Source organism: Budorcas taxicolor, chromosome 15 (genome assembly GCF_023091745.1).
Source record: "Budorcas taxicolor isolate Tak-1 chromosome 15, Takin1.1, whole genome shotgun sequence".
Taxonomy (NCBI): Eukaryota; Metazoa; Chordata; class Mammalia; order Artiodactyla; family Bovidae; genus Budorcas; species Budorcas taxicolor.
The window spans coordinates 48,487,116-48,514,177 of record NC_068924.1 but is presented as its reverse complement, the minus strand read 5'-3'; the positions used below and the strand labels follow the sequence as shown (position 1 = coordinate 48,514,177).

Below are 27,062 nucleotides of genomic sequence, written 5' to 3'. Positions count from 1 at the left end.
AGAACTAACATCCAAAAAAGATGTCCTTTTCCTTATAGGGTACTGGAATGCAAAAGTAAGAAGTCAAGACATACCTGGAGTAACAGACAAATTTGGCCTTGGAGTACAAAATGAAGAAGGACAAAAGCTAATAGAGTTTTCATAAGAGAACCACTGGTCATAACAAACACCCTCTTCCAACAACACAAGAGAAGACTCTACACATGGACATCACCAGACGGTCAATACTGATTTCAGATTGATTATATTCTTTGCAGCCAAATATGGAGAAGCTGTATAGAGTCAGTGAAACAAGACCAAGAGCTGGCTGTGGTTCAGATCATGAACTCCTTCTTTCCAAATTCAGACTTAAATTGAAGAAAGTACGGAAAACCGCTAGACCATTCAGGTACAACCTGAATCGAATCTCTTACAATTATACAGTGGAAGTAACAAACAGATTCAAGGGACGAGATCTGATAGGCAGAGTGCCTGAAGAATTATGGACAAGCATTTGTGACGTTGTACAGGAGGCTCTGATCAAGACCATACCCAAGAAAAAGAAATGCAAAGGGGCAAAATGGTTGTCTGAGGAGGCCTTAAAAATAGCTGAGAAAAGAAGAGATGCTAAAGACAAAGGAGAAAAGAAAAGATACACCCATCTGAATGCAGAGTTCCAAAGAATAGCAAGGAGAGATAAGAAAGTCTTCCTCAGTGATCAATGCAAAGAAATAGAGGAAAACAATAAAATGGGAGACTAGAGATCTCTTCAAGAAAATTAGAGATACCAGTGGAACACTGCATGCAAAGGTGGTCACAATAAAGGACAGAAATGTTATGGACCTAACAGAAGCAGAAGATATTAAGAAGAGGTGGCAAGAATACACAGAAGAACTTTACAAAAAAGATCTTCATGACCTAGATAACTATGATTGTGTGATCACTCACCTAGAGCCAGACATCCTGGAATGCAAAGTCAAATGAGCCTTAGGAAGCATCACTATGAACAAAGCTAGTGGAGGTGATGGGATTCCAGTCAAGCTATTTCAAATCCTAAAAGATGATGCTGTAAAAATGCTGCACTCAATATGCCAGGAAATTTGGAAAACTCAGCATTGGCCACAGGACTGGAAAAGGTCAGTTTTCATTCCAATCCCAAAGAAAAGCGATGCCAAAGAATGTTCAAACTATTGCACAATTGCACTCTTTTCACATGTTAACAAAGGAATGCTCAAAATTTTCTAAGCCAGGCTTCAACAAGACGTGAACTGTGAACTTCAAGATATTCAAGCTGGATTTAGAAAAGGCAGAGGAACCAGCGATCAAATTGCCAACATCTGCTGGGTCATCAAAAAAGCAAAATTTCCAAAGAACATCCACTTCTGCTTTATTGACTATGCAAAGCCTTTGACTTTGCAGATCACAACAAACTGTGGAGAATTCTTCGAGATGGGAATACCAGACTACCTGACCTGCCTCCTGAGAACTCTGTATGCAGGTCAAGAAGTGACAGTTGGAACTGGACGTGGAACAACAGACTGGTTCCAAATCAGGAAAGGAGTACATCAAGGCTGCATATTGTCACCCTGTTTATTTAACTTATATGCAGAGTACATCATGTGAAATACTTGGCTGTATGAAGCACAAGCTGTAATTAAGATTGTCAGGAGAAATATCAATAACCTCAGATATGCAGATTATACTACCTTTATGGCAGAAAGTGAAGAAGAACTAAGAGCCTCTTGATGAAAGTAAAAGAGGAGAATGAAAAAGCTGGCTTAAAACTCCACATTCAGAAAATTAAGATCATGCCATCTAGTTCCATCACTTCATGGCAAATAGATGGAGAAACAGTGGAATAGTGACAGAATTTATTTTTTGGGCTGCAAAAGTCACTGCAGATGGTGACCGCAGCCATGAAATTAAATGATGCATGCTCCTTGGAAGAAAAGCTATGACCAACCTAGCCAACATATTAAAAAGCAGAGACATTGCTTTGCTGACAAAGTCCATCTAGTCAAAGTTATGGTTTTTCAAGAAGTCATGTATGGATGTGAGAGTTGGACTATAAAGAAAGCTGAGCACTGAAGAAGTGATACTTCTGAACTGTGGTGTTGGAGAAGACTCTTGAGAGTCCCTTGGGCTGCAAGGAGATCCAACCAGTCACTCCTAAAGGAAATCAGTCCTGAATATTCATTGGAAGGACTGATGCCGAAGCTGAAACTCCAATACTTTGGACACCTGATGTGAAGAGCTGACAATTTGAAAAGACCCTGATGCTGGGAAGGATTGAGGGCAAAGGAGAAGGGGATGACAGAGGATGAGATGGTTGGATGGCATTATCAACTCTATGGACATGAGTTTGAGAATGCTTCGGGGTTGGTGATGGACAGGGGAGCCTGGCATGCTGTATTCCATGGGGTTGCAAAGAGTCAGACATGACTGAGCTATTGAGCTGAACTGAACTGAACTGAGACTTGCACACAAAAAGAATGCCATGTAGACATGAAGTCAGAGATTATGTTAATATGTTAATATGGCAAGGTTTCCAGAAAATCACCAGAAGCTAAGAGATATGCAAGGTACAGGTTCTTCTTCAGAGCCATTAGAAGGAATCAGCCCTGGTGACATCTTAATCTTGGACCTCTAGGCTCCAAAACTGTGACACAATCAATTTCTGTTGTTTAAGCCACTCAGCTTTTGTTACATTGTTAAGTGAACCATTGCAAACTAATATAACAATAAATGCATTTTTACATTATTCTAAGACATCATCTGTAAATAATTCACTTAACATGAGCCATTGGATTTTTTAATATAGCTCCAAGTAAATTGTTCATCTACATATGATCCTACAGAACATACATGCTTAGTGTTCCACATACCCAAGAGGTAATCTTTTCTTTATTGAAGAATAGATCAATACACTCTAGAAGAAAATCAGGAAGAAGTCAGAAACAGCCCCAAATATAATTAAGTAATTTTCATCAGCGAAATCAATGAACTTCAGTGACAGAAAAATATGTGCCTAGAACAACTGGGTATTTGTATAAAAACCAAAATGAAATTTAATTCCTACCTCAACGTAAAACATATTTTTTTGCAATATAGTATAAACCTAAATTTAGAAGCTAAAGCTATAAATATTATGAGAAAAATTAATAGGATAATATTGTCATGAACTGAAGGAAAGTAAAGATTTCTTAGGACACAAAACAGATTTTAAAGAAAAAAATAAGTATTTAAACTTCATCAATCTACAAAAGATATAAAGGTAAAAAAGAAACCCACAGATGAAGAAAATAATCACATTGCTTGTATCTGAAAAACAAAATTTCACAATCAGTAGAGAAATAAAGAACTCATTAAAATTCCAAGCCTATGATTTAAGAGACACTTCACAAAGGGAAGTAAATGAACATCTAGTACATGCATGAAAATATGCTCAACTCATTATTCATTAGGGAAATGAAAATTCAAACCACAAAGAGATACAAATACAAAATCATTAGAATAACTAAACAAAATGCACTGGGACACTAAGTGTTGAAAAAAACTGTGGGGCACTTGGGGCCCTCAGGCACTGAGGACAGCCCCATCAGGAATCTTTTTGGCTACTTCTAAAAAAGTCAGGCTTATTTTGATGAAGCAGGCCCACTTCAAGTTGCATACACCAAATAATTGGTTAATACTTACAACAAAAAGTAGGAATATCATAACTTTGTGATTCAACTATATTTCAGTTGATAAAAAGAGCATATTTAAAGTAGCTGTGTACATAATAACAGCTAAAATGTGGAAACCCAAATATCTGTCAATCAGAGATTAATGAAATTTTGCAACATTTATCCAATAAAACACTACTCTGTAAAGAAGGGGAAGATAAAGAACTGGGAAAAAAGTATTTGTGGAAATAATACTGTGGAGTTTCAGCGTGCCAGGATAAAGACTGGAGACTAAGGCTTTAAAATACGGAACTTATCAACTTCAAAAGAAAGACATTTAGTTTTAGGCTACTCAGGCCTAGTAATGAATGTGTGACATTTGTTTAATAGTTTCTCTGTGCCAGGTTGTACTCTAGAGGATTTTAAACCGTGTAGTTATGTATTCTCTACAACAACCCAATGAAATAGGTATCAGCCTTCTCATTGTACAGGTAGAGAATCTAAGGCACAGAGAGGTTAAGGTTTTAGAGTGTAGACACACAGAACCAGAATGCTAACTTTACTCTCATTCACTGTATTTAGGTAAACCTTAAAGTGTTCAAAGAAAATTATTTAAAGCCTAGTAATTCTGTATATGTAGTCAATCTATCAACGAAGTGTAAAAGGAAAAAATCAGAGAGACATTTTACACTGGCAGAACACATAGAAAATTTATCATTTAAATGTCACACCCATATTTTTTGATTAACAGTGGATTATGTATTTTATCAAAAGGAAACATATATGCAAAAAAATTTCAACAACCGATTAGAATTGTTAACTAAGTATAAATTACTGAAGGGTGCCATGTAAAGTAATCTCAAGAAAAGAGCATTCCAACACGCCTTTAAAAGTGCAGAATGTATTAAAGTCTTGCACAAAATAGGGCCTCAAAGTGGAAGTGTTGTCAGAAATTCCTGATTCAGGCCTGCCCTCAGACCTAATGAAACAGAATTTTCATTTTAACAAGAGGTTAGGGATGTTTGTATGCTCATGAAATTTTGAAAGCTTTTAGCACCATTAAGAATAATTAGCAGAAAGTCATTAGTGAGATGATGCTAAAAGCTTGTCTTTATCCTAGTGAGCAAAATGAAAGACAATTTGAATGCTAGTGATATGAGGAAGTTTTCCCAGAAATCCATGGTCCAATGTAAATTAAACAAAATATGACATATTGAATCAGAGTCAAAGAAAATAATTTATTTTGTTGAATGAATGCTTTCTTTTACAGTGATATGTGTTTAGTTATGCAGAATAACGTCATCATTTTTTCCTAGTCATAATATGTATGTTAGATTCTCTATTGAATAACATGTATTTAAACACATTTAAATCAAAACTGACTCGCTTTAAAGTTCAAATAAATGAAAAATGAATATATCATATTTTATATAGCTACAAGAGCATATGTAAATTAGGGCTGAAGGAAGGGAGAAAGATAACAATTGAGGTATGTAGAAAAAACAAAACATACTACTGAGCAATAATAGGAAATGAATCACTCAGGTACATTCAACAATATGGATGAATCTGAAAAGCTGTATTCTGAGCTAGACATAAGGCTCAAGTTTTGGAAGGAAAAATAATAATATATAGAGAAAGAAATCAGATCAGGAATTGTCTGCTTGGGATGAAGGGGGTGTTTAAATACAAAGAGGCAGCAAAAATCTTTATCAAGTGATAGAAATTTTCTATATCATAAATGGGCGGGTACCCACACAGGCATTTACATGAGTCAGAACTCATTCAACTGGGGCTTCCTAGGTGACTCAGTAGATAAAGAATATGCTTGCAATGCAGGAGACACAGGAAACTTGGGTTCAATCCCTGAGTTAGGAATACCCTCTGGAGGAAGGCACGGCCACATATCCAGTATTCTTGCCTGGAGAATTGCATAGACAAAGGAGTCTGGCAAGCTACAATCCATAGGGTCTCAAAGAGCCAGACACAACTCAAGAGACTGAGTGTGCGTGCACAAACTCATTAAACTATGCATTACAAATATTTGCATTTTATTGTTTCAAGTTATACAGCCATAAAACAAATTTTAAAAGACAAAGAGAGAGAATCATAATTATTTATTGATTTACTAATAAGGGGATCATGGTTCCTCAGAACTCTAAAAATTAGAAATTTTGACAATGGTCGTTCAGAATACCCATTCATTTCTGAAGGCTCCTTTAAGCTCCATTAGCTGTTTCTCTTGTGAAAAACAAATACTTCTGATTTCTCTTAAAGCACCTTCATCTGATGTTGGTTTTAATAACATAAGAGCCTCTATTTTAGGACCTTCTTCACCATTGGCTTTGACAAGAGAGTAGTGCATGAGAATAAAAGTACAGATACTGTAAATGTGATACATATGTTTATCACCTTGATTGTGGTGATGGTATCAGAGGTATACACCTATGTTCAAACTCATCAAAATGTATGCATTAAATATGTGCAAATATTTGTATGCTTCATACAACTCAAAAAAGTTGAAAAAAATAAGAAAAATGAAGGACATGTAGTTTTTAATATACCTTAAAATTTTCATTTAAAAGGAAATTGAATATTAATAAATAACAAAATTTCTAGTGACTTTCTTACTATCTTCAACTCGACAACAGTTATTTTCAAGGAGATGCTCCTTCCTCAATTTTTTTCCAAAATTTCATTTGAAATCAATTATCATCAGAGCATCAGCAAATTTTGTTAAGACAGACCAGCATTTAGTCTACCTAATTCTCAATATTAGCAGTCTCAAGACACTGTCAGCAATATTATGTATGGCAGCAATGTTATGTCTATATTTCCAAACATTTCTGGAAATTATTAAAGAGTCCCTAATGCTCTCAGATTGTCCACGCCACCCCTCTAGGCTTTGGCACTGAATTAACCTCTTCGGTATAGTTTTATTGTTATTTCAATTACTTTTTTTTCTCACACTGAAACTAAACTTTTCAATCATGAATAATTTTGAGAAATACACAAAGGTGCAAAAAGAACATCGAAATACCACAAATCTCAATACTGTCATTAATTGTTATAGCATTAGGATGCATTTCCTGAATCCGTTTCTATGCACCTATATTCCTTTTTAGAATTGAAATCAGCCATATGGGCAATCTTTTTTCAGTTTCACATTATATCTTGATCACTCCCACACCATTAGATACATTTTGAAAATACAGTATTTAAATGATAAATAACATTCAATTGCTCATTACTATATCTGCTTTCTTATAAATCCATATTTGAATGTTTTCCTGCTCTTATTTTTATAAATAATGAATCCATAGGAAGCAATTCTATTTCTATAAATAAATTACAAGCTTGGGGAAGATACAGAACTTTTAAACAGTTTCCATGGAAATTTCTAAATTCCTTTATCACAAGGTATACCAACTTATCCTTCTACCAACCATTCAAGAGGAAATGTCATCTTGTTTGTCCATGGAAGATGATATTCTTTTCAGATCTTCACAAATTTGATAGGTGAGCATGTCTTTTACTCTTTTCTTTTCTAATGATGAACATAGGTCAACCCTGTGTTCATTATCAATAACTTTTTTCAGAGAATCATATTCAGAGTATCCTGAAAATTGCCCCTGTGGCTTCAGGAGGATGGCTATCTTCTGAGTCAGTTGTTCATAGAGATGATCTTCTGACAATATGCAATATCGTGTTGAGCCTTCTCTATTTATGTCCCCAGATCAGTGGGGTGACTGGGATGGTCATATCCCTAAGCTTTGACTCAAGGGTCTTTTCCACAACATCCTTGAACAACCCTGTCCCTGATCTGTTGGTTCTAACTCCGTAGATGATGGGGTTGAGCATGGGAGGTACCAGGAGATAGAGAATAGCTAACATGACATGTACCATTTGGGGCACTTGATATCCAAAGCAGTGGGTGAGGAAAGTAAAGAGAGCAGGGACATAAACAGCCAAGATGACTTGGGAGTCACATGTGCCAAAAGCTTTGAACTGGGCTTCACCTGAAGGTAACCACAGCATAGTTCTCCAGATCATCACATAGGATACACTGATGAAAATAACATCAAAGTCAACCACAGAGAAGGCTGCAAAGAGCCCATATGCGTGATTAACTCTGGTGTCAGCGCACACCAACTTCAGCACAGCCATGTGCTCACAGTATGACTGGGGGATGATCCGACTGGGGCAGAAGCATATCCTGGACACCATAAAGCAGAAGGGACTCACTCACAGAAGCCCTCTCATCATCACATCTGCCCCCCAGTTTACCCATGACACATGGGGTCAGGATACTAGAATGATGCAGTGGGAAGCAGATAGCCACGTAACGGTCCAAGGCCATAGCCATGAGCAATCCGGACTCCACTGAAGAAAAGGCATGGATGAAGAACAACTGGATGAGGCAGGCATGGTATTCAATCTCATGATCGTGAAACCAGAATATGGCCAGCATTTCAGGTTGTGTGGACGTGGAGAGGACCAGGTCAGTGGTAGCCAGCATGGCCAGAAAGAGGTACATGGGCTCATGCAAGGTGAGGTCAGTTCGAATTACATGAAGGAGAGTGATATTGCCGACTAGAGCCACAACATACATGGCACAGAATGGAAAGGCAACTGGAAACAGAATTCTCCAATCCTGGGATCCCGAGGAGGATGAAGGGCACAGGATGAGAAGAGCTATTCCCTGAAGTCAACATCATAGGATGGTTAATGTTTCTCCACTGGGAAGGTAATCTACTCCTTTCAGGGGATAACATTAAAAGCAGTCATGATTATTATTTATAATATCTTGGATGGAATAATTGAATAATAGAGCAGCTGGAGTTGATGTTAAACCAGAATAATTTCAACTATCTTAATAAATAAAAACTTGCAATATAAAATAATGTCACTCATTATTATTTAGTCATATTTATGTCCATGCAAAGGGGGTCAGAATATACAAGCTACAGTAATAATAATATTTCATAAGAGTAATACCTTTTTGGAAATAGAATCTGTGAAAGGAAAACTATCTTGACAAATAACATCATAATATTCTTTCCCTTCTTTTCAATTTAGAACTGACAACTCATTTGTTTACCCTAAGCATAGGTCCCTTCATTCCTCTTGAGAAGTCCTTCCATAGGAAAGCAATTGGTTCACTACACAGCACCACAATATCCCTGCATGGTGGATCCATGCTCTGAGGATGTGGGGAGCAGTGATCTGCTTTTCCTTTCTGGCAGGGAGAGGGCTCCTACTTCTCCATGAGGGATGACTATGCAGAAGACCCTGTCATCTCCCTGCTGATATGTTCTGAGACCCCCAAAGCCAAGGACCTTACCATATAGAGACCCCAGGAGGAGGACTGGACTGTATGTTCCCTCTGACCCCTCTCAGGACAGGGCTGATGTCTGGGAGGTGGAGCAAGCATGCTAGCCAAGGGCATCAACCTGGCAAGGGGCTGAATCAGGCCTCTATCCCATGTGTCCTGTCTTCCTTTGGACTTCATGCACACTTTCACTGACCAGTTTGCAAACTGGTCAAAGTTGTTCAAAGTCAAAATGTACTTTAGATTTTACATGAGAATCTCCTTTGGTAGAAATATTCAGATATATATTCAGACAGATGACCAGATAACAAAGGCTGAGGTCTATCAATAACAGGCTGTATGCTGTGGTCTCCTGCTTCTGAATTAAAACAGTGATGCAACACTTGGGCCACATTCTGGGTTGGAAGTCAGTTTGGAAAACTCTGACTTAAAGGCAGATGGCAGTGTATTTACTGATAATGAATTAGTTTTGACTCTAAAACAGTTACCATGGGGATTTGGAATGGATGATAACTTGACTCAGCAACTGTGTACCTGTAATGAATTTAGGCTATGACTCCTATTACTTGGAAGATAAGCAAACTTTATTTTTCCTGAAAAAGTCAGATCTTAAATGTTCTAGGCTTTGTGGGTCATATGATCTCTGTTGTAACTTCACTTAGCCAAAGCAGCTACCATGGTCAATATATAAATACATGAGTATGGCTGTGTCCCAATAAGAGTTTATTTATTAAAACAGGCTGCAAGTTAGATTTGGTCTGTAAGCTATCATTTTCCAAACACTGTCCTAAATGATAAATTTTCATAATGCCATCCCTAAGCCATGTTCTCTTTCTAGCACCTGTGTATGCCACAGAATAAGAGTTTAATAAAGGTTTGCTGAAGAAAATAACAAATAGAATCCATTATTCAGTAGCAATGGTGTCATTAATAATTGACCACATCTTAAAAGGGCTTCCCCGGTGGCTCAGTGGTAAAGAACCCACCTGCCAATGCAGGACTCCTGGGAAAAAGCCCCCGGAGGAGGAAATGGCAACCCACACGAGTATTCCTGCCTAGAGAATCCCGTGGACAGAGGAACTTGGTGGGCAAGAGTTCATAGGTCACAAAGAGTCGGGCATGACTTGAGCACGCATGCTCACACACACATCTTAAAATGGTCTGACATAACCCTCTACTTTGACACCTGGCCCACAAGACAGTTGTGCACTTTTTTCATACTAGCTGTTGCCCTGCTGACCAGGGGATGACTTTGAACATCATCCTCTGCCAGTATTTGATGGAATTATTTGGGTTGAGCCTACTGTTTGTTCCAGTTGGTGACTCTTAATTAAGAGTCAATGACTCAAAAAATTTATCTGGAGCTCACCTACCCAACACTTTTTCACTATTCAATCTCACTTGACCTGAGTCTTTGTTTGACAATTCTTAAATTCTTTGATTAATTCTTAACTCCTTTATAACAGAAACATGTAGGCAAGAAAGATATCTTGTCAAATCTCCTTTAACAAATCTATTGACAAATGTTTTATTCAATCCAACCCAAAGGTATCTAATAGGGGTTCTGTAAGACATGCAATAAACCTAGCTTCTTTCTGATTTTCCCCTAGATACGTAACAATTTGAGAGATGTGTGGCTGTGAACTTGTCTTGCTCAAGTTTGGAACTAGATAATCCTATTTAGATAATAGCTATAGATTTGCTCAAAACAAATAGTCTTATATGGAGTATGGTGAAAATTCAGGAATACACACCCATTATCTGGGCTTTAGGACTTTGTTTAATCCCCTTCTGCCTGTCCTGGTCTTCCCAAATTGTCACATATTCTGTTTGAGGTAGAAGCTTCCTCCCAAACTCCTTTTTGCCTCCTGTGTGTCATCCCCTCACTTGTGAGGATGTAGTCACTGAGAATCAGTGGCACCAGCAAAAGCACAATTTGTACCATCTTCATCAGGTTGTACCATGGGCACCGGTGAAGATGCTGGCTAGAGATACGATTTATCAAAGTGGATAATAATCTGTTTGATTAACTGTGGAAGACATTGCTATTTTTGTAGATATACCTTTACATTTTATTGTTCCTCTCACAAAGACTCTGCATCTGCATTTAAAATGAGGAAAATAGAGCTGAGAGTAGTTACATGATTTGCCCAAGACGGCATAATAAATTTGAAAGTGAAAGTGAAAGTCGCTCAGTTGTGTCCGACTCTTTGTGACCCCATGCACTATATAGTCCATGGAATTCTCCGGGAGAGAATACTGGAGTGGGTAGCCTTTCCCTTTGCCAGGGCATCTTTCCAACCCAGGGATCGAACCCAGGTCTCCTGCATTGCAGGTGGATTCTTTACCAGCTGAGCCACAAGGGAAGCCCGATAAATTAGTGCCAAGTGCATAACTCCACACCCAGTGATCTTGGTGGTCCACACCACTGCCTCTGCTAGTGATTGATTGGAACACTCACTCTGGTAGCATACAGAAGAGATTTTTGCCTGCCCTGTCATGAAAAAGCCAGATACAAAGGGGACCTGCAAATTATAGGGAAATCTGCATTTGAACGGAGAACTCTGCTTTTCATTGAACTGGTTGCCTCTATAACAAGATTCCAGGTTGATTTTCTGGCATCTCTGGGTATAGACTACCTTTTCTAGGATGGCGTCTTTATTGCCTTCTGCCCACGAGCCTTAATAGAAAGCTCACCTCTTCTGTAAATTTCTTTAGGGGTGGTGACTCTTTTCAATCAGGGTTTGGCTATTCATATGCTGTCCATAAGATTCTCCAGGCAAGAATACTGGAGTGGGTTGCCACTTCCTTCGCCAGGGGATCTTCCCGACCCAGGGGATCGAACCCAGGTCTCCAGCATTGCACACAGACGCTTTAACCTCTGAGCCACCAGGGAAGCCTTGTTATTTATATGCTGTAGCCCCTTTCAAAACCAGTTTGTCTCCACGGATTCATCTATTTTCCGGATTCTCTAATGTCTTTTTCACAGACCAAAGTTCCCTCTCAAGAGATATCTCTCAGCTTCCTCATTCTATTCTGCTGATTCTGACTTTCAGATCACAGATTACCGCCCCCCCCCCCCCCCCCCCACCACACACACGCTTGGGTGGACAATGGAGAAACAACGCTGACCTGCCACCCAAGTCTGAAATGGGAGAGGGGAGCCCTAGAGAGGTGCCTGTCTTTTCTCTCTGCACTTTTTCCTGAATTCCTACAGAATCTGGTGCTTTCACACTGACTCATGAGGTAAAATAGCAGTTCAATCCATGTTGCTCAAGTCCAAAGGGATAAAGACCTAAATGGGATGAGATTTAGCTAATGAATAGCTTCAGGGAAGTTGAGACCCTGTTTTTGTACTTTGGGGTATTTAAAACTAAGACCCAGAACAATAATTCTGGAGTAGTATGGAGTTCAGATCCAACCTCCCTCCTGGAGGGTTTGTGTATGGAGGATGTCTTCCTACTTTTCTAGAGTCTCCCTGAAGGACACAGAACAAGCAACATGCCTTCTTCCCATCTCAGATTGGAATCAGCAGTCATAATCTCTGAATGTTGAAAGTTTATGTTTATCCCTTTATCTTGCTAGCAGGCAAAATGGAAGATAACTTGAATTCTGGAGAAAGCAAAATGTTATCCCAGAAATCCATGGTCCAGTGTAAATTAAACAGAAATGTGACATAAATATGGATAATTGAATCAGAGTCAAAGGAAAAAGTGATTTTATTTTGTTGAATGGATGCCTCCTCTCACAGTGTTGTGTTTTTTCATGCTTTGTGACCTCAGTCATGTCCAACTCTTTGTCACCCTATGGACTGTAGTGCCCAGGCTCCTCTGTCCATGGTATTCCCTAGGCAAGAATACTGGAGTGGGTTGTCGTGCTCTTCTCCAGGGATTTTCCCGATCCAGAGGTCAAACCCGCATCTCCTGCATCCCTTGCATTGTGGGAGGATTCTTTACCCACTGAGCCACCTAGGAAGCCAGATATGTGTTTAGTTACACAAAATTGTATGTTATTTATTTTTCTAGACATTCCTTGGGTTTTAGATTCTGTGTTGAATAATGTTTATTTAATCATATTTCAATCAAAATTGATTTGCTTTAAAGTTCAAACAACCGAAACACAACTATAGTATATACAATAATAGCTATAAGACCATCGGAGAAGGCGATGGCACCCCACTCCAGTACTCTTGCTTGGAAAATCCCATGGAGGGAGGAGCCTGGTAGGCTGTGGTCCATGGGGTTGCGAAGAGTTGGACACGACTGAGTGACTTCACTTTCACTTTTCACTTTCATGCGTTGGGGAAGGAAATGGCAATCCACTCCAGTGTTCTTGCCTGGAGAATCCCAGGGATGGGGGAGCCTGGTGGGCTGCCGTCTACGGGGTTGCACAGAGTCGGGCATGACTGAAGTGACTTAGCAGCAGGAGCAGCAGCATATATGGGCTTCCCTGGTGGCTCAGATGGTAAAGTGTCTACCATATATAAATTTATATAAATATTCAGGAAAATATTATGGTGTAGGTATATTAATATCTGGGAATGAAGAAAGGAGATAAGGATAAGGGCATTTCTTGTCTGCACCCTGCACAGCAATAAACAAAATTGAAAATTAATGGAGGAAAAAAAAGACTGTTTACATTTATGGAACATTTTGCAAAGTTAGTGAAATAACTAAAAGGGAGATGGCAACACATTATTTAGATTTTCTTCAATCTAAAACATAATATTTAGTATTTCCCAGGTTAGTCTCCTGGGAAATTCTAATCTTCCACCTAGGATTATGCTGCTTATCTAATTTTACTCTCTCTAAGCCCCAAAGGTCTCTTGGCAGCAGGGCTGAGTCACATGCTGGGCTCCTTAGAAGGCTGGGTCTGAGAGCTACCCACTATACAACTGGCTGGGCAATAGAGGAAAAGGCAGCTGCCCCTCTGTTGGGAGTCAGGTAAGATGCTAGGACCAGAAAGTGCAGATCAAGAAGAGGGACTGTTGAAAGCTCATCAGAAGGGGAAGGGACAGAGCAGAGGGAGGGATGGGGAGAGGGGAGGCAAAAGACTGCACACCTGAAAAGGGAGAGTAGAGTGATCAGAGTGGCAGCCCCAAAGCTAGAGCTTGTGAAGGTTAAGTGACACATTTGCAAGCACATATATGTTTACAGGAAAAGCATTAAATTCAGTTCTATCAAGAATTTGGGTGAGTTGTACTTCTGTGTGGCCCAAATTTGATATTTATTGTATATTTTATTGTTATTTCACACAGCTTTTAGATTTGATTTCTGTCTCCCTATTTGTTAGAAAGTAAGTTTTTTGAATTCTTTCACTTGGCATCAGTTCCACCTTTTTTACAGGATCCTCACAGTCTGAGCTTTTAAGAAACCTTTTATGTTTAGAAAGATACAAATACATCTTCAAATACATCTTGGCATTTGATCATTATAGAAACAACTGGATATTCGCAGACCAGGGATTTTATTTTTTAATTGAAATATAGTTAATTTACAATGTTGTATCAGTTTCTATGTATAGCAAATGTTCAGCTATACACATATATGTAAATATTATTTTCAGATTATTTTCCATTATAAGAAATTGAGTACAGTTCCCTGTGCTATTCAGTAGGTCATTGTTGGTTGGCTATATTACATATAGTAATGTGTATATGAGATAAATTAGGAGTTTGGAACCATGGATATTTAAGTCCAAGGTTTACAGGTAAGGAGTCTTAGATGGGAATGGGTTACCAAAGTCTACCTCTCACCAATGTCAATGTAGGAGCAAGGATTCATACCTTCATCTTTATTATTATACTGGGCCAGAATAATACATCCCAACATCCATGATCAAAACCTCTGGACACAAAAATTTATTAAGTGTTATTGTTCCTGTTCCCAACTCTCTTACCATGTATCTAACCACAGACTCATCAAATAAATAACACATGCACAATCTACTTTAAATCAGATGTAGCAGTATTCTCTGGCTTTGGCATTATAATGTGTATATTTGCTGTACAACTTATTTTATTTACATGTATCTTTTATAACCAGTTGTATTTAAGTTTGACAGTGTGTTCTGTATTGGTATTTTACTTAACTGTTTTCATTTCATCTTATTTAAGAAGGCACTCCCTAAAAAAAATGCATTTTACCTTATTTATTCTAATATTAATTATTATAGCTTTTTTCTGGCCTTGAAATTTTTAACCTAAGTGCAGAGATGTGTGAAATAAGGATGCTTTCACATTTTTATAAATTGTTAACCAACTGACCAAGTATTATTTATCATATAAAATTTTTCCTGGTAACATGCCATTGTCATATTCTTTATCTTCATTTAAACATTTTTTGGAAATACTCTTCTATTCTGAGGGTATATATTTTTAAACCTTTGACCATTACATTTTTAAAATTATAATAGCTTTCAATTATATTTTGACATATCAAAGGATATCCCATCTTTGTTGCTTCAATATTATACCAAATATATTTGCACATTTATAGTACCTAATACATTTTATAATACATCTGTCACTATCCATTAAAAACTTTTGTTTATTGACTGATAACACTGAATTTATGGGAGCGTTAATGGGAAATTCACATCTTTTCACTGTTGAATATTCATTCCTTGTTTTAGGAAAGGAATAAAGGACTTAATGTTCTTCAGTAAATTTTTACAGACCTCCCCTATCTCTGCCAGACACAAACTTCTGTCATACGAATTCATTTTATAGCTTTGTAGCTATTATAAATAAATCATTACTTTTATAAAATTTCCTCAGCAGTTAATTTCTTTTTTTAAATTTTTTTATTGGAGTATAGTTGGTTTACAATGTGGTGTTATTTTCAGGTGTACAGTAAAGTGAATCAGTTATACATATACATACATCCACACTTTTAAAATTTCTTTTCTCATATAGGCCATGATAGAATAGTGAGTGGAGTTCCCTGAGCTATACAACAGGTTCTTAATAGTTATCTATTTCAGACATGATAGTTTGTCAGGCTCAGTCTTCCAGTTTATCCCTTCCCCACCCCACCTTTAGCCTCTGGTAACAAGTTTGTTTTCTACATATGTGACTTTACTATCAGTGGTTAATTTCTGTGGCAGAAAAAGCTATTAATTTGTGATATTGATCGTCTATACCATCACTTTGGCAGATTCTGTTTTTAAGAGTTTTCAGTCTGTTCTTTTAAATGATTAATTAAAACCTAAATAAAGACATTTTTGCTTTGTCTCAAAGGCAACACTATCTCCTTTTATTTACTTGTTTTTTTTTTTTTTTTTTCACTTATGAAGACTGTTCCATTAAATGTAGAATAGTAGTTGTGTTAATAAATATCCTTTGGGCTCAGGGCAGCCCATCCCCAAATACATTACAATGGCATGTTGATTATTTTGAATTAAAAGTTACTTTAGAAACAACCAGTGCAAGAAGGACACTCTGACTGTCTTCTCTCTTCTTAAAGTGGGAAATAAATCTCCCATGTGAAACCTTCGCTGTACTGTACGGTAAACAGAGGACCTTATCATCAGAGATAGTGAATTCAGAGCCCAGAGGCGGTACAGACAGACCTCACTACTTCTTTACTAATTTGCCACCCCAAGCCAAAACTCTGTTTAGATGTGTCACTAATTAAGCACCCAAGCCTAAGTTTCTTTGTCTGGTCATTTCCTCACAAATATGCTGTTTCTTTGTCTTAAGAGTATAAAGCTGCCAGCTTTGACCACTTATGATGTTCCATTTCTACGAGACCTCCACACTCCACATGTAGAAATCAAATTTAATGTGTGTGTGTGTGTGTGTGTGTGTGTGTGTGTGTGTGCTTCACCTGTTAATCTGCCTGGTGTCAATTTAATTACTAGATTAGCCAAAAACTAAGTATGGGTAGGGGGGATATTTTCCCTCCCTAACAATATCTTTATCTTGTCACTAACTTTAACAGATCTGCTTTTCACAGGTCACTGGTAAATATATTTGCTCCAAATTTCTGAAAGATACCTTTCATTTGGAACACTATTTGCATGTTATATATTAAGAATTTTATTTTATTTTTTACCATGTTTTTGATTCTTTTTAAATTTAAATTTATTTATTTTAATTGGAGGCTAATTACTTTACAATATTGTATTGGTTTTGCCATACATCAACATGAATCCGCGACGGATTGCCATTAAATTTTCTGATTTCTTCCTCATCTCTTGAGAAAACCATCATTTGCTTCCCTTGCTCTGTTGGTATAGTCATACCATGGATAGGATGGGCTCATTTGGTGATTGTTTTTCTATAAATATTATCTATTTTGTATCTGTTGCCAAATATAGTATTATACTTATGCATACTATTCTATTATAAAGTTTTATTTCTCTGTTCTTTTTTGTTATTTTTTACATTTATTTATTCTAATTGGAGATTAATTACTTGACAATATTGTATTGGTTTTGCCATACATCAACATGAATCTGCCACAGGTATACACGTGTTCCCCATCCTGAACCCCCCTCCCTCCTCCTTCCTCGTACCATCCCTCTGGGTCGTCTCAGTGCACCAGCCCCAAGCATCCAGTTGTTCTTATCATTTCTCATCCAGTTAATCATGCTTTTTCTAAAATTTTCTTGAAAAATTCACATATTTTCTTTTTAAATAATCGACTTTGGTTTTATTGTTAATGCATTAATTTGTACTCATCTTCTGACTTTTATTTAAATATTTTCCTAACATCTTAAGCTGAAAACAAAAAATTTTTTATATCATCACTTTCTGCACTGAATAAAAGAAAGTTTCATTAAAACAATGAGGTTTTGACCAATATGAGCTGTGCTTAGTTGCTCAGTCGTGTCTGACTCTTTGCAACCCCATGGGCTGTAGCCCTCCAAGCTCCTCTGTCCATGGGGATTTTCCAGGCAAGAATACTGGAGTGGGTTACATTCTCTCCTCCAGGGAAACTTCCTAACCCAGGGATCAAACCCAGGTCTCTCCATGCAAGTGGATTCTTTACCATTTGAGCCACCAGGGAAGCCCATTGTCGTTTTCTAATAAATGTATATTTTTCAGATTAATATACTGCACTCCAGTGCATTGCCTCACAGGTTCTGATATGTGTTTTTTCTAATTTTTTTCAGCTTACAATATTATTTTTCTCATTTATATTTTTCTACCATAGAAAAGATTTTTAATAAATGAATGTTGCTATTGATGCAGAATCCTTTGGTGGGGGTTCAGTGGGAAGTTGATGAGTGGTGGGAGAAAAATAATAGAGACCGGGTTCCACGAACCCTAACTAAACCCTAACTCAAACGTGAACCGTAACAAGTGGGGAGGGTGCCCCATTCTTAACCCCTAACCCTAAATCCTAAACCCTAACCCTAACCCTAACCGTCTAACCCTAACCCTAACCCCTAACCCTAACCCTGGTGAATTTAACTCAGATGACCATTATAACTACTACTGTGGGCAGGAATCCCTCAGAAGAAATGGAGTAGCCAACATGGTCAACAAAAGAGTCCGAAATGCAGTACTTGGATGCAATCTCAAAAACGACAGAATGATCCCTGTTCGTTTCCAAGGCAAACCATTCAATATCATGGTAATTCAAGTCTATGCCCCAACCAGTAACGCTGAAGAAGCTGAAGTTGAACGGTTCTATGAAGACCTACAAGACCTTTTAGAACTAACACCCCAAAAAGATGTCCTTTTCATTATAGGGGACTGGAATGCAAAAGTAGGAAGTCAAGAAGCACCTGGAGTAACAGGCAAATTTGGCCTTGGAATGTGGAATAAAGCAGGGCAAAAACTAATAGAGTTTTGCCAAGAAAATGCACTGGTCATAGCAAACAATCTCTTCCAACAACACAAGAGCAGACTCTACACATGGACATCACCAGATGGTCAACACCAAAATTGGATTGAATACATTCTTTTTGAAGCCAAAGATGGAGAAGCTCCATACAGTCAACAAAAACAAGACCACGAGCTGACTGTGGCTCAGATCATGAACTCCTTCTTGCCAAATTCAGACTTAAATTGAAGAAAATAGGGAAAACTGCTAGACCATTCAGGTATGACCTAAATTAAATCCCTTATGATTTTACAGTGGAAGTGAGAAATAGATTTAAGGGCCTAGATCTGATAGATAGAGTGCCTGATGAATTATGGAACGTGGTTCGTGACACTGTACAGGAGACAGGGATCAAGACCATCCCCATGGAAAAGAAATGCAAAAAAGCAAAATGGCTGTCTGGGGAGGCCTTACAAATAGCTGTGTAAAGAAGAGAGGTGAAAAGCAAAGGAGAAAAGGAAAGATATAAGCATCTGAATGCAGAGTTCCAAAGAATAGCAAGAGGAGATAAGAAAGCCTTCTTCAGCGAGCAATGCAAAGAAATAGAGGAAGACAACAGATTGGGAAAGACTAGAGATCTCTTCAAGAAAATTAGAGATACCAAGGGAACGTTTCATGCAAAGATGGGCTCGATAAAGGACAGAAGTGGTATGGACCTAACAGAAGCAGAAGATATTAAGAAGAGGTGGCAAGAATACACAGAAGAACTGTACAAAAAAGAGCTTCTTGACCTGGACAATCACGATGGTGTGATCACTCATCTAGAGCCAGACATCTTGGAATGTGAAGTCAAGTGGGCCTTAGAAAGCATCACTACGAATAAAGGTAGTGGAGGTGATGGAATTCTAGTGGAGCTACTTCAAATCCTGAAAGATGATGCTGTGAAAGTGCTACACTCAATATGCCAGCAAATTTGGAAAACTCAGCAGTGGCCACAGGACTGGAAAAGGTCAGTCTTCATTCCAATCCCCCCAAAAAAGCAATGCCAAAGAATGCTCAAACTACTGCACAATTGCACTCATCTCACACGCTAGTAAAGTGTTGCTCAAAATTCTCCAAGCCAGGCTTCAGCAATACATGAACCGTGAACTTCCTGATGTTCAAGCTGGTTTTAGAAAAGGCAGAGGAACCAGAGATCAAATTGCCAACATCCGCTGGATCATGGAAAAAGCAAGAGAGTTCCAGAAAAACATCTATTTCTGCTTTATTGACTATGCCAAAGCCTTTGACTGTGTGGATCACAATAAACTGTGGAAAATTCTGAAAGAGATGGGAATACCAGACCACCTGACTTGCCTCTTGAGAAATCTGTATGGTGGTCAGGAAGCAACAGTTAGAACTGGACATGGAACAACAGACTGGTTCCAAATGGGAAAAGGAGTATGTCAAGGCTGTATATTGTCACCCTGCTTATGTAACTTATATGCAAAGTACATCATGAGAAACGCTGGACTGGAAGAAACACAAGCTGGAATCAAGATTGCCGGGAGAAACATCAATCACCTCAGATATGCAGATGACACCACCCTTATGGCAGAAAGTGAAGAGGAACTCAAAAGCCTCTTGATGGAAGTGAAAGTGGAGAGTGAAAAAGTTGGCCTAAAGCTCAACATTCAGAAAACGAAGATCATGGCATCCTGTCCCATCATTTCATGGGAAATAGATGGGCAAACAGTGTCAGACTTTATTTTTTTGGGCTCCAAAATCACTGCAGATGGTGATTGCAGCCATGAAATTAAAAGACGCTTACTCCTTGGAAGAAAAGTTATGACCAACCTAGACAGCATATTCAAAAGTAGAGACATTACTTTGCCGACTAAGGTCCATCTAGTCAAGGCTATGGTTCTTCCAATAGTAATGTATGAATGTGAGTGTTGGACTGTGAAGAAGGCTGAGCACTGAAGAATTGATGCTTTCAAACTGTGCTGTTGGAGAAGACTCTTGAGAGTCCCTTGGACTGCAAGGAGATCCAACCAGTCCATTCTGAAGAAGATCAACCCTGAAATTTCTTTGGAAGGAATGATGCTAAAGCTGAAACTCCAGTACTTTGGCCACCTCATGCGAAGAGTTGACTCATTGAAAAAGACCCTGATGTTGGGAGGGATTGGGGACAGGAGGAGAAGAGGACGACAGAGAATGAGATGGCTGGATGGCATCACTGACTCGATGGACATGAGTCTCAGTGAACTCCGGGAGTTGGTGATGGACAGGGAGGCCTGGCGTGCTGAGATTCATGGGGTCACAAAGTGTTGGACACGACTGAGTGACTAAACTGAACTGAACTGAACTATTCCATATAATATATATAGAAAGAAAATTTCCAGAAAGAAAGAGTCATCAAGATAATATGTAAGTGGTAGATAAAAGGGATGGTCACCAAAATGATTCTACTGAATTTGGCAGTTCTATTATACTTTGGCATTGTTTTCCATACTGGGTGTATCCTCAACATCTTATTCTCTGGGCCCTTTGCACATAAAACTATTCATGATGAGATTCTTTTCTTGAGAAGCCTAAGCAGCATCATACCCACACAACTGACATGGAATTAACATTTAGGTGTCTGAAAGTAAACATCTAAAAAATATTTGTCCTGGACATTTGTCAGACTATGTTAGAGACCCCTTCTCTATGTGCTTCAGCCTCATTGAATGAGGTCATTCATGCACTGGGGTCATACATGAAAGTTCCAACTTCAGTTCTTCTATGTCTAACTCCATAATTTAGGGCAAATTAACTTAACCACTTTAAACATCAGTTTCCCTGTTTATGTATTAGAGATAACATTTTTTGGTACTTGATTGGATAGTTATGATTATTAGATCAGATTATAGATATGAAGATAATAACATCTGTCACATGGTTTGTATTTAAGAAATGCTAGCCTTTGTGGTTCAGTAATTGTTTAGTCCCTAAATCATGTCCGACTCTTTGGTGACCCCATGAACTGTAGTCCATCAGGTTCCTCTGTCCATGGGATTTCCCAGGCAAGAATCCTGGAGTGGGTTGCCATTTCCTTCTCCAGGAGATCTTCCTGACCCAGGGATAGAACCCATGTCTCTTGCATTGCAGGAGGATTCTTTACCACTGAGCTCCAGGGAAGCCATTTTAGCAGTAGCTTGCCAAATTTATCAAAATGAGGTGTTATTGGACTGTGTTAAAATAATGGCAAGTTTTGTCTTTTTTTTTCTTCCTTCCTTCCTGTTTTATTCCCTCCCTTCCTTCCTTTTATGCTTTCCTTCTTTCCTCCACCTTTGCTAAATATGTGGTTTCTCTCAACAATTGTTATCTTTATCTTTGAAGATTAATCTGGGGATTATTTAATTAAGTCTTCATTTCCTCATATGCCAAATATACATTTATACATACTACCTACCTTCTAGAGTTAGTGTATGGGTAAAATCATATAATACCTACTAGTATTTGTCAACAACACAGGGAAATTTCAATGAATGAGAGATATACTAATTTTTCCTGGTGTGATTCTTAGTGTGATTCCATCATCACATATATAAACATGTGAGTCTTGGAGATGCCTTAGACATGTGTGTGTTAGTCACTCAGTTGTGTCCAACTCTTGTGACCCCATTGAGTATAGTCTTCCAGGTTCCTCTGTCCATGGAAATCTCCAGGCAAGAGTACTAGAGTAGGTTGCCATTCTCTTCTTCAGGGGATTTTCTCTATCCAGGCATTGAACCCAGGTCTTCTGCATTGCAGTCAGATTCTTTATATACTTCTGGATATATCCCAGGAACACCTAATAATATCCACATTTCAAATATGAACTGATTTTTTGGTTCTTTATTCTAGGATCAATAAATTATTAAAAAAAATTCTGGAAACCAGATTTATCAGCATATTCTATTGGGGACTTTTTTAGTTAAGAAAAATTGAACTGCATTATTGTTGCCACCAAAGACAATTATAGACTTAAGAAAATTTGATGTAAAATAATTCAGGGAATCTTCAGTTCTCAAAAATGAGAAATACTGAGAGGCAGGGAAAGAAACCTGTGACTCTATGAAACTCATAAAATACTAAAATTCCTAGATCAGCAATAGTAATTTAGTGAATCTCAGTGTCTAATGATAAGCTACATTTTTATCATATGTTATGTTTAATTATTCAAATATCCCTGTCTTCTCAGCCCCTCATTATGTGGGTCCTCAACAATACCAGTGCTCAGCCTCTGACCTTCCTCTTGACGGGTATTCCAGGACTGAGAGCAGCCCAGATCTGGGTCTCCATACCTGTTTGCCTCCTGTATGCCGTTGCCCTCTCTGGGAACAGTATGATCCTATTTGTGGTCCTCCGTGAACAGAGCCTTCATGAGCCCATGTATTATTTCCTCTCTATGCTTTCAGCCACAGACCTGAGCTTATCTCTGTGCACACTTTCCACTACCCTTGGTGTTTTCTGGTTTGAAGCCCGAGAGATCAACTTAAATGCCTGCATTGCTCAGATGTTCTTTCTCCATGGATTTACTTTCATGGAGTCTGGAGTTTTGCTGGCCATGGCCTTTGACCGTTTTGTGGCCATCTGTGATCCACTGAGATACACCACCATCCTCACCAATGCCAGGATCGCCCAGATTGGGATGAGTATGTTGACAAGAAATGTTGTTGTTATGTTGCCAGTTGTGCTTTTTGTCAAGAGGCTGTCCTTCTGCAGTTCTATGGTCCTCTCACATTCTTACTGCTACCATGTTGATCTCATTCAACTCTCATGCACAGAAAACAGAATCAACAGCATCCTTGGTCTGTTTGCACTCTTCTCCACGACAGGGTTCGACTGTCCTTGTATCCTGCTCTCCTATGTCCTGATCATCCGATCTGTCCTCCACATTGCCTCCATAGAGGGCAGGCAGAAAGCCTTCAACACTTGCATTTCCCACATCAGTGCTGTTGCCATCTTCTATATCCCTCTCATCAGCCTGTCTCTTGTCCATCGCTATGGCCATTCAGCACCTCCCTTTGTCCACACCATCATGGCCAATATCTTCCTGCTTATTCCTCCTGTACTCAACCCTATCATCTACAGTGTGAAGACTAAGCAGATTCAAAAGGCTGTTATCAAGGTCTTAATTCAGAAGCGACTCCAAATCTAATATTTAGCTGTCTCAGAGTTCAGTTCAGTTCAGTTCAGTCGCTCAGTCGTGTCCGACTCTTTGCGACCCCATGAATCACAGCACGCCAGGCCTCCCTGTCTATCACGATCTCCCGGAGTTCACTCAGACTCACATCCATCGAGTACGTGATGCCATCCAGCCATCTTATCCTGGGTCGTCCCCTTCTCCTCCTGCCCCCAATCCCTCCCAGCATCAGAGCCTTTTCCAATGAGTCAACTCTGCATGAGGTGGCCAAAGTACCGGAGTTTCAGCTTTAGCATCATTCCTTCCAAAGAAATTTCAGGGCTGATCTCCTTCAGAATGGACTGGTTGGATCTCCTTGCAGTCCAAGAGACTCTCAAGAGTCTTCTCCAACACCACAGTTCAAAAGCATCAATTCTTTGGTGCTCAGTCTTCTTCACAGTCCAACTCTCACATCCATACATGACCACAGGAAAAACCATAGCCTTGACTAGATGGACCTTAGTCGGCAAAGTAATGCCTCTGCTTTTGAATATGCTATCTAGGTTGGTCATAACTTTTCTTCCAAGGAGTAACGTCTTTTAATTTCATGGCTGCAATCACCATCTGCAGTGATTCTGGAGCCCCCCCAAAAATAAAGTCTGACACTGTTTCCACTGTTTCCCCATCTATTTCCCATGAAGTGATGGGACCAGATGCCATGATCTTCGTTTTCTGAATGTTGAGCTTTAGGCCAACTTTTTCACTTTCCTCTTTCACTTTCATCAAGAGGCTTTTTAGCTCCTCTTCACTTTCTGCCATAAGGGTGGTGTCATCTGTATATCTGAGGTTCTTGATATTTCTCCTGACTATCTTGATTCCAGCTTGTGTTTCTTCCAGTCCAGCGTTTCTCATGATGTACTCTGCACATAAGTTAAATAAGCAGGGTGACAATATACAGCCTTGACGTACTCCTTTTCCTATTTGGAACCAGTCTGTTGTTCCATGTCCAGTTCTAACTGTTGCTTCCTGACCAGCATACAGATTTCTCAAGAGGCAGGTCAGGTGGTCTGGTATTCCCATCTCTTTCAGAATTTTCCACAGTTTATTGTGATCCACACAGTCAAAGGCTTTGGCATAGTCAATAAAGAAGAAATAGATGTTTTTCTGGAATTCTCTTGCTTTTTCCATGATCCAGCGCATGTTGGTAATTTGATCTCTGGTTCCTCTGCCTTTTCTAAAACCAGCTTGAACATCAGGGAGTTCACAGCTCATGTATTGCTGAAGCCTGGCTTGGAGAATTTTGAGCATTACTTTACTAGCGTGTGAGATGAGTGCAATTGTGTGGTAGTTTGAGCATTCTTTGGCATTGCCTTTCTTTGGAATTGGAATGAAGACTGACCTTTTCCAGTCCTGTGGCCACTGCTGAGTTTTCCAAATTTGCTGGCATATTGAATGCAGCACTTTCACAGCATCATTATCTCTTCTTGCTATTCTTTGGAACTCTGCATTTAAATGCTTTGAATGAATGCTTTGGTAGAATGGTGTAACTGTCCACCAAATGCCTAGATATGCCTCCAACAGTACAAACTATTCAAGTTATAGGTTGGATGATATTTGCTTAGCTTTCTTATTCAGTAAGTTCATATTAATAACACCCAAATTATTTTTGTTTTTAAGATAAAGTGAAATAATGTCAGTAAACAAATATTTATATTTGAAAGTAGTATGAGGCCTGAATAAAATATTCACCAGTCTCTGCAGTAATAAAAGCTCAGATTTATGTAGGAAACTTTATTAACAAGCCAGTTATTTTCTGAATGATATACAAAAAACACTCCTAATAACTGAACTTTTTTCTTAAAACTGTCAATTCTCTGCATGCTTCCAAAACAGATATATATATATATATATATATATATATATATATATATATGAGAGAGAGAGAGAGAGAGAGAGACAGTGTATAAAGAGTGAATCCTAAAATATACATCAGTGTAACCTAACATTGGATCTTATGTAGGTAAATTTATTTTTGTCCTTTATTATGTTATAGGAACATACCCAGTGTGAATGTAAAGTGTCATATCAAGTGCTCTGGATCAGTTTTGCTGCCGTTAGCTGAACATTAAACACTTGTAGTAACGTTTTTTACATCCCAGGAATGAGGATTGTACTGTTTCCCCATGACCAGCCTTGAGAAAAGAGGGCTTATACTTTTGGCTCTTGCTTTATTTCTGACTCTGCCATTATGACTCCATCTATGGGCCCACTGGACCAGCAGCAGTGGAGCTAAGGCCAAGTGATATTTCTATGTAGGTTCTCTCCACTTGGTTATTGAATTTCTCCACTGAGGTGCGTACTGTTTGGTGGGTAGTAGCATGAGATTTGGTGGGTGGTAGCATGAGGTAAGTGGCTTCCCTTATGGCTCAGATGGTAAAGAATCTGTCTGTGATGTTGGTCCTCGGGTCAGGAAGATATCCTGGAGAAGAGAATGTCAACCCACCCCAGTGTTCTTCCCTAGAGAATCCTATGGGCAGAAGAGCCTGGCGGGCTACAGTGCATGGGGTTGCAAAGAGTTGGACATGACTGGGCGATTAACACTTTCACTTTCAGCACGAGATAAAAGATTTTTACTCTTTATGACCTCTTCAATATGTATTTCACATACATCTTCTACAGACTTTCTTTTTTCTCTTCTTTCAAAGTTGCTTATTCTATCCCATGACCAACTATCCACAGCTTTCAAAAAAGTACAGAAGTCCATGTATATCCACATAAGTCAGATAACCTCTCTTTCTACACAATGTTTACAACCACGAGAAGTGTGCATTATGAGAATTTTTCTTCATCATTTTTTTTATGACCACCCATGTGTGGGACTGTTTACTGTTGTATTATATTTTATGGCTCAGACCATAAAGAGTCTGATTGCAATGCAGGAGGCCCAAGTTCTAGCCTTGGGTCTGGACGATCCCCTGGAGAAGGAAATGGCAACCCACTCCAGTATTCTTGCTTGGAAAATCTTAAGAGCAGAGGAGCCTGGCAGGCTACAGTCCATAGGGTCACAGAGTCAGGCAAGACCGAGCAACTACACTTTTCTTTTAGCACCAAATTGTCCACCAATCCACCCATAAAACCAGTGATAGATTCCATAGGATTCTAGGACAATCATTCATTCA

At 38.8% G+C, this 27,062-nt stretch overlaps 1 protein-coding gene and 1 pseudogene across 1 annotated transcript; one reads left to right on the top strand and one right to left on the bottom strand.

The window, feature by feature from the left end:
• Positions 1-7,422: 7,422 nt before the first annotated feature.
• Positions 7,423-8,359, bottom strand: LOC128060781 (olfactory receptor 52R1-like; annotated as a pseudogene).
• Positions 8,360-22,938: 14,579 nt separating this feature from the next.
• On the top strand, positions 22,939-23,919 carry LOC128060692 (olfactory receptor 51F2). The gene has a single exon (XM_052653068.1). The coding sequence runs from the start codon at positions 22,969-22,971 to the stop codon at positions 23,917-23,919; it is 951 nt and encodes a 316-aa protein (XP_052509028.1). The 5' UTR covers positions 22,939-22,968.
• The last annotated feature ends 3,143 nt before the right edge of the window (positions 23,920-27,062 follow it).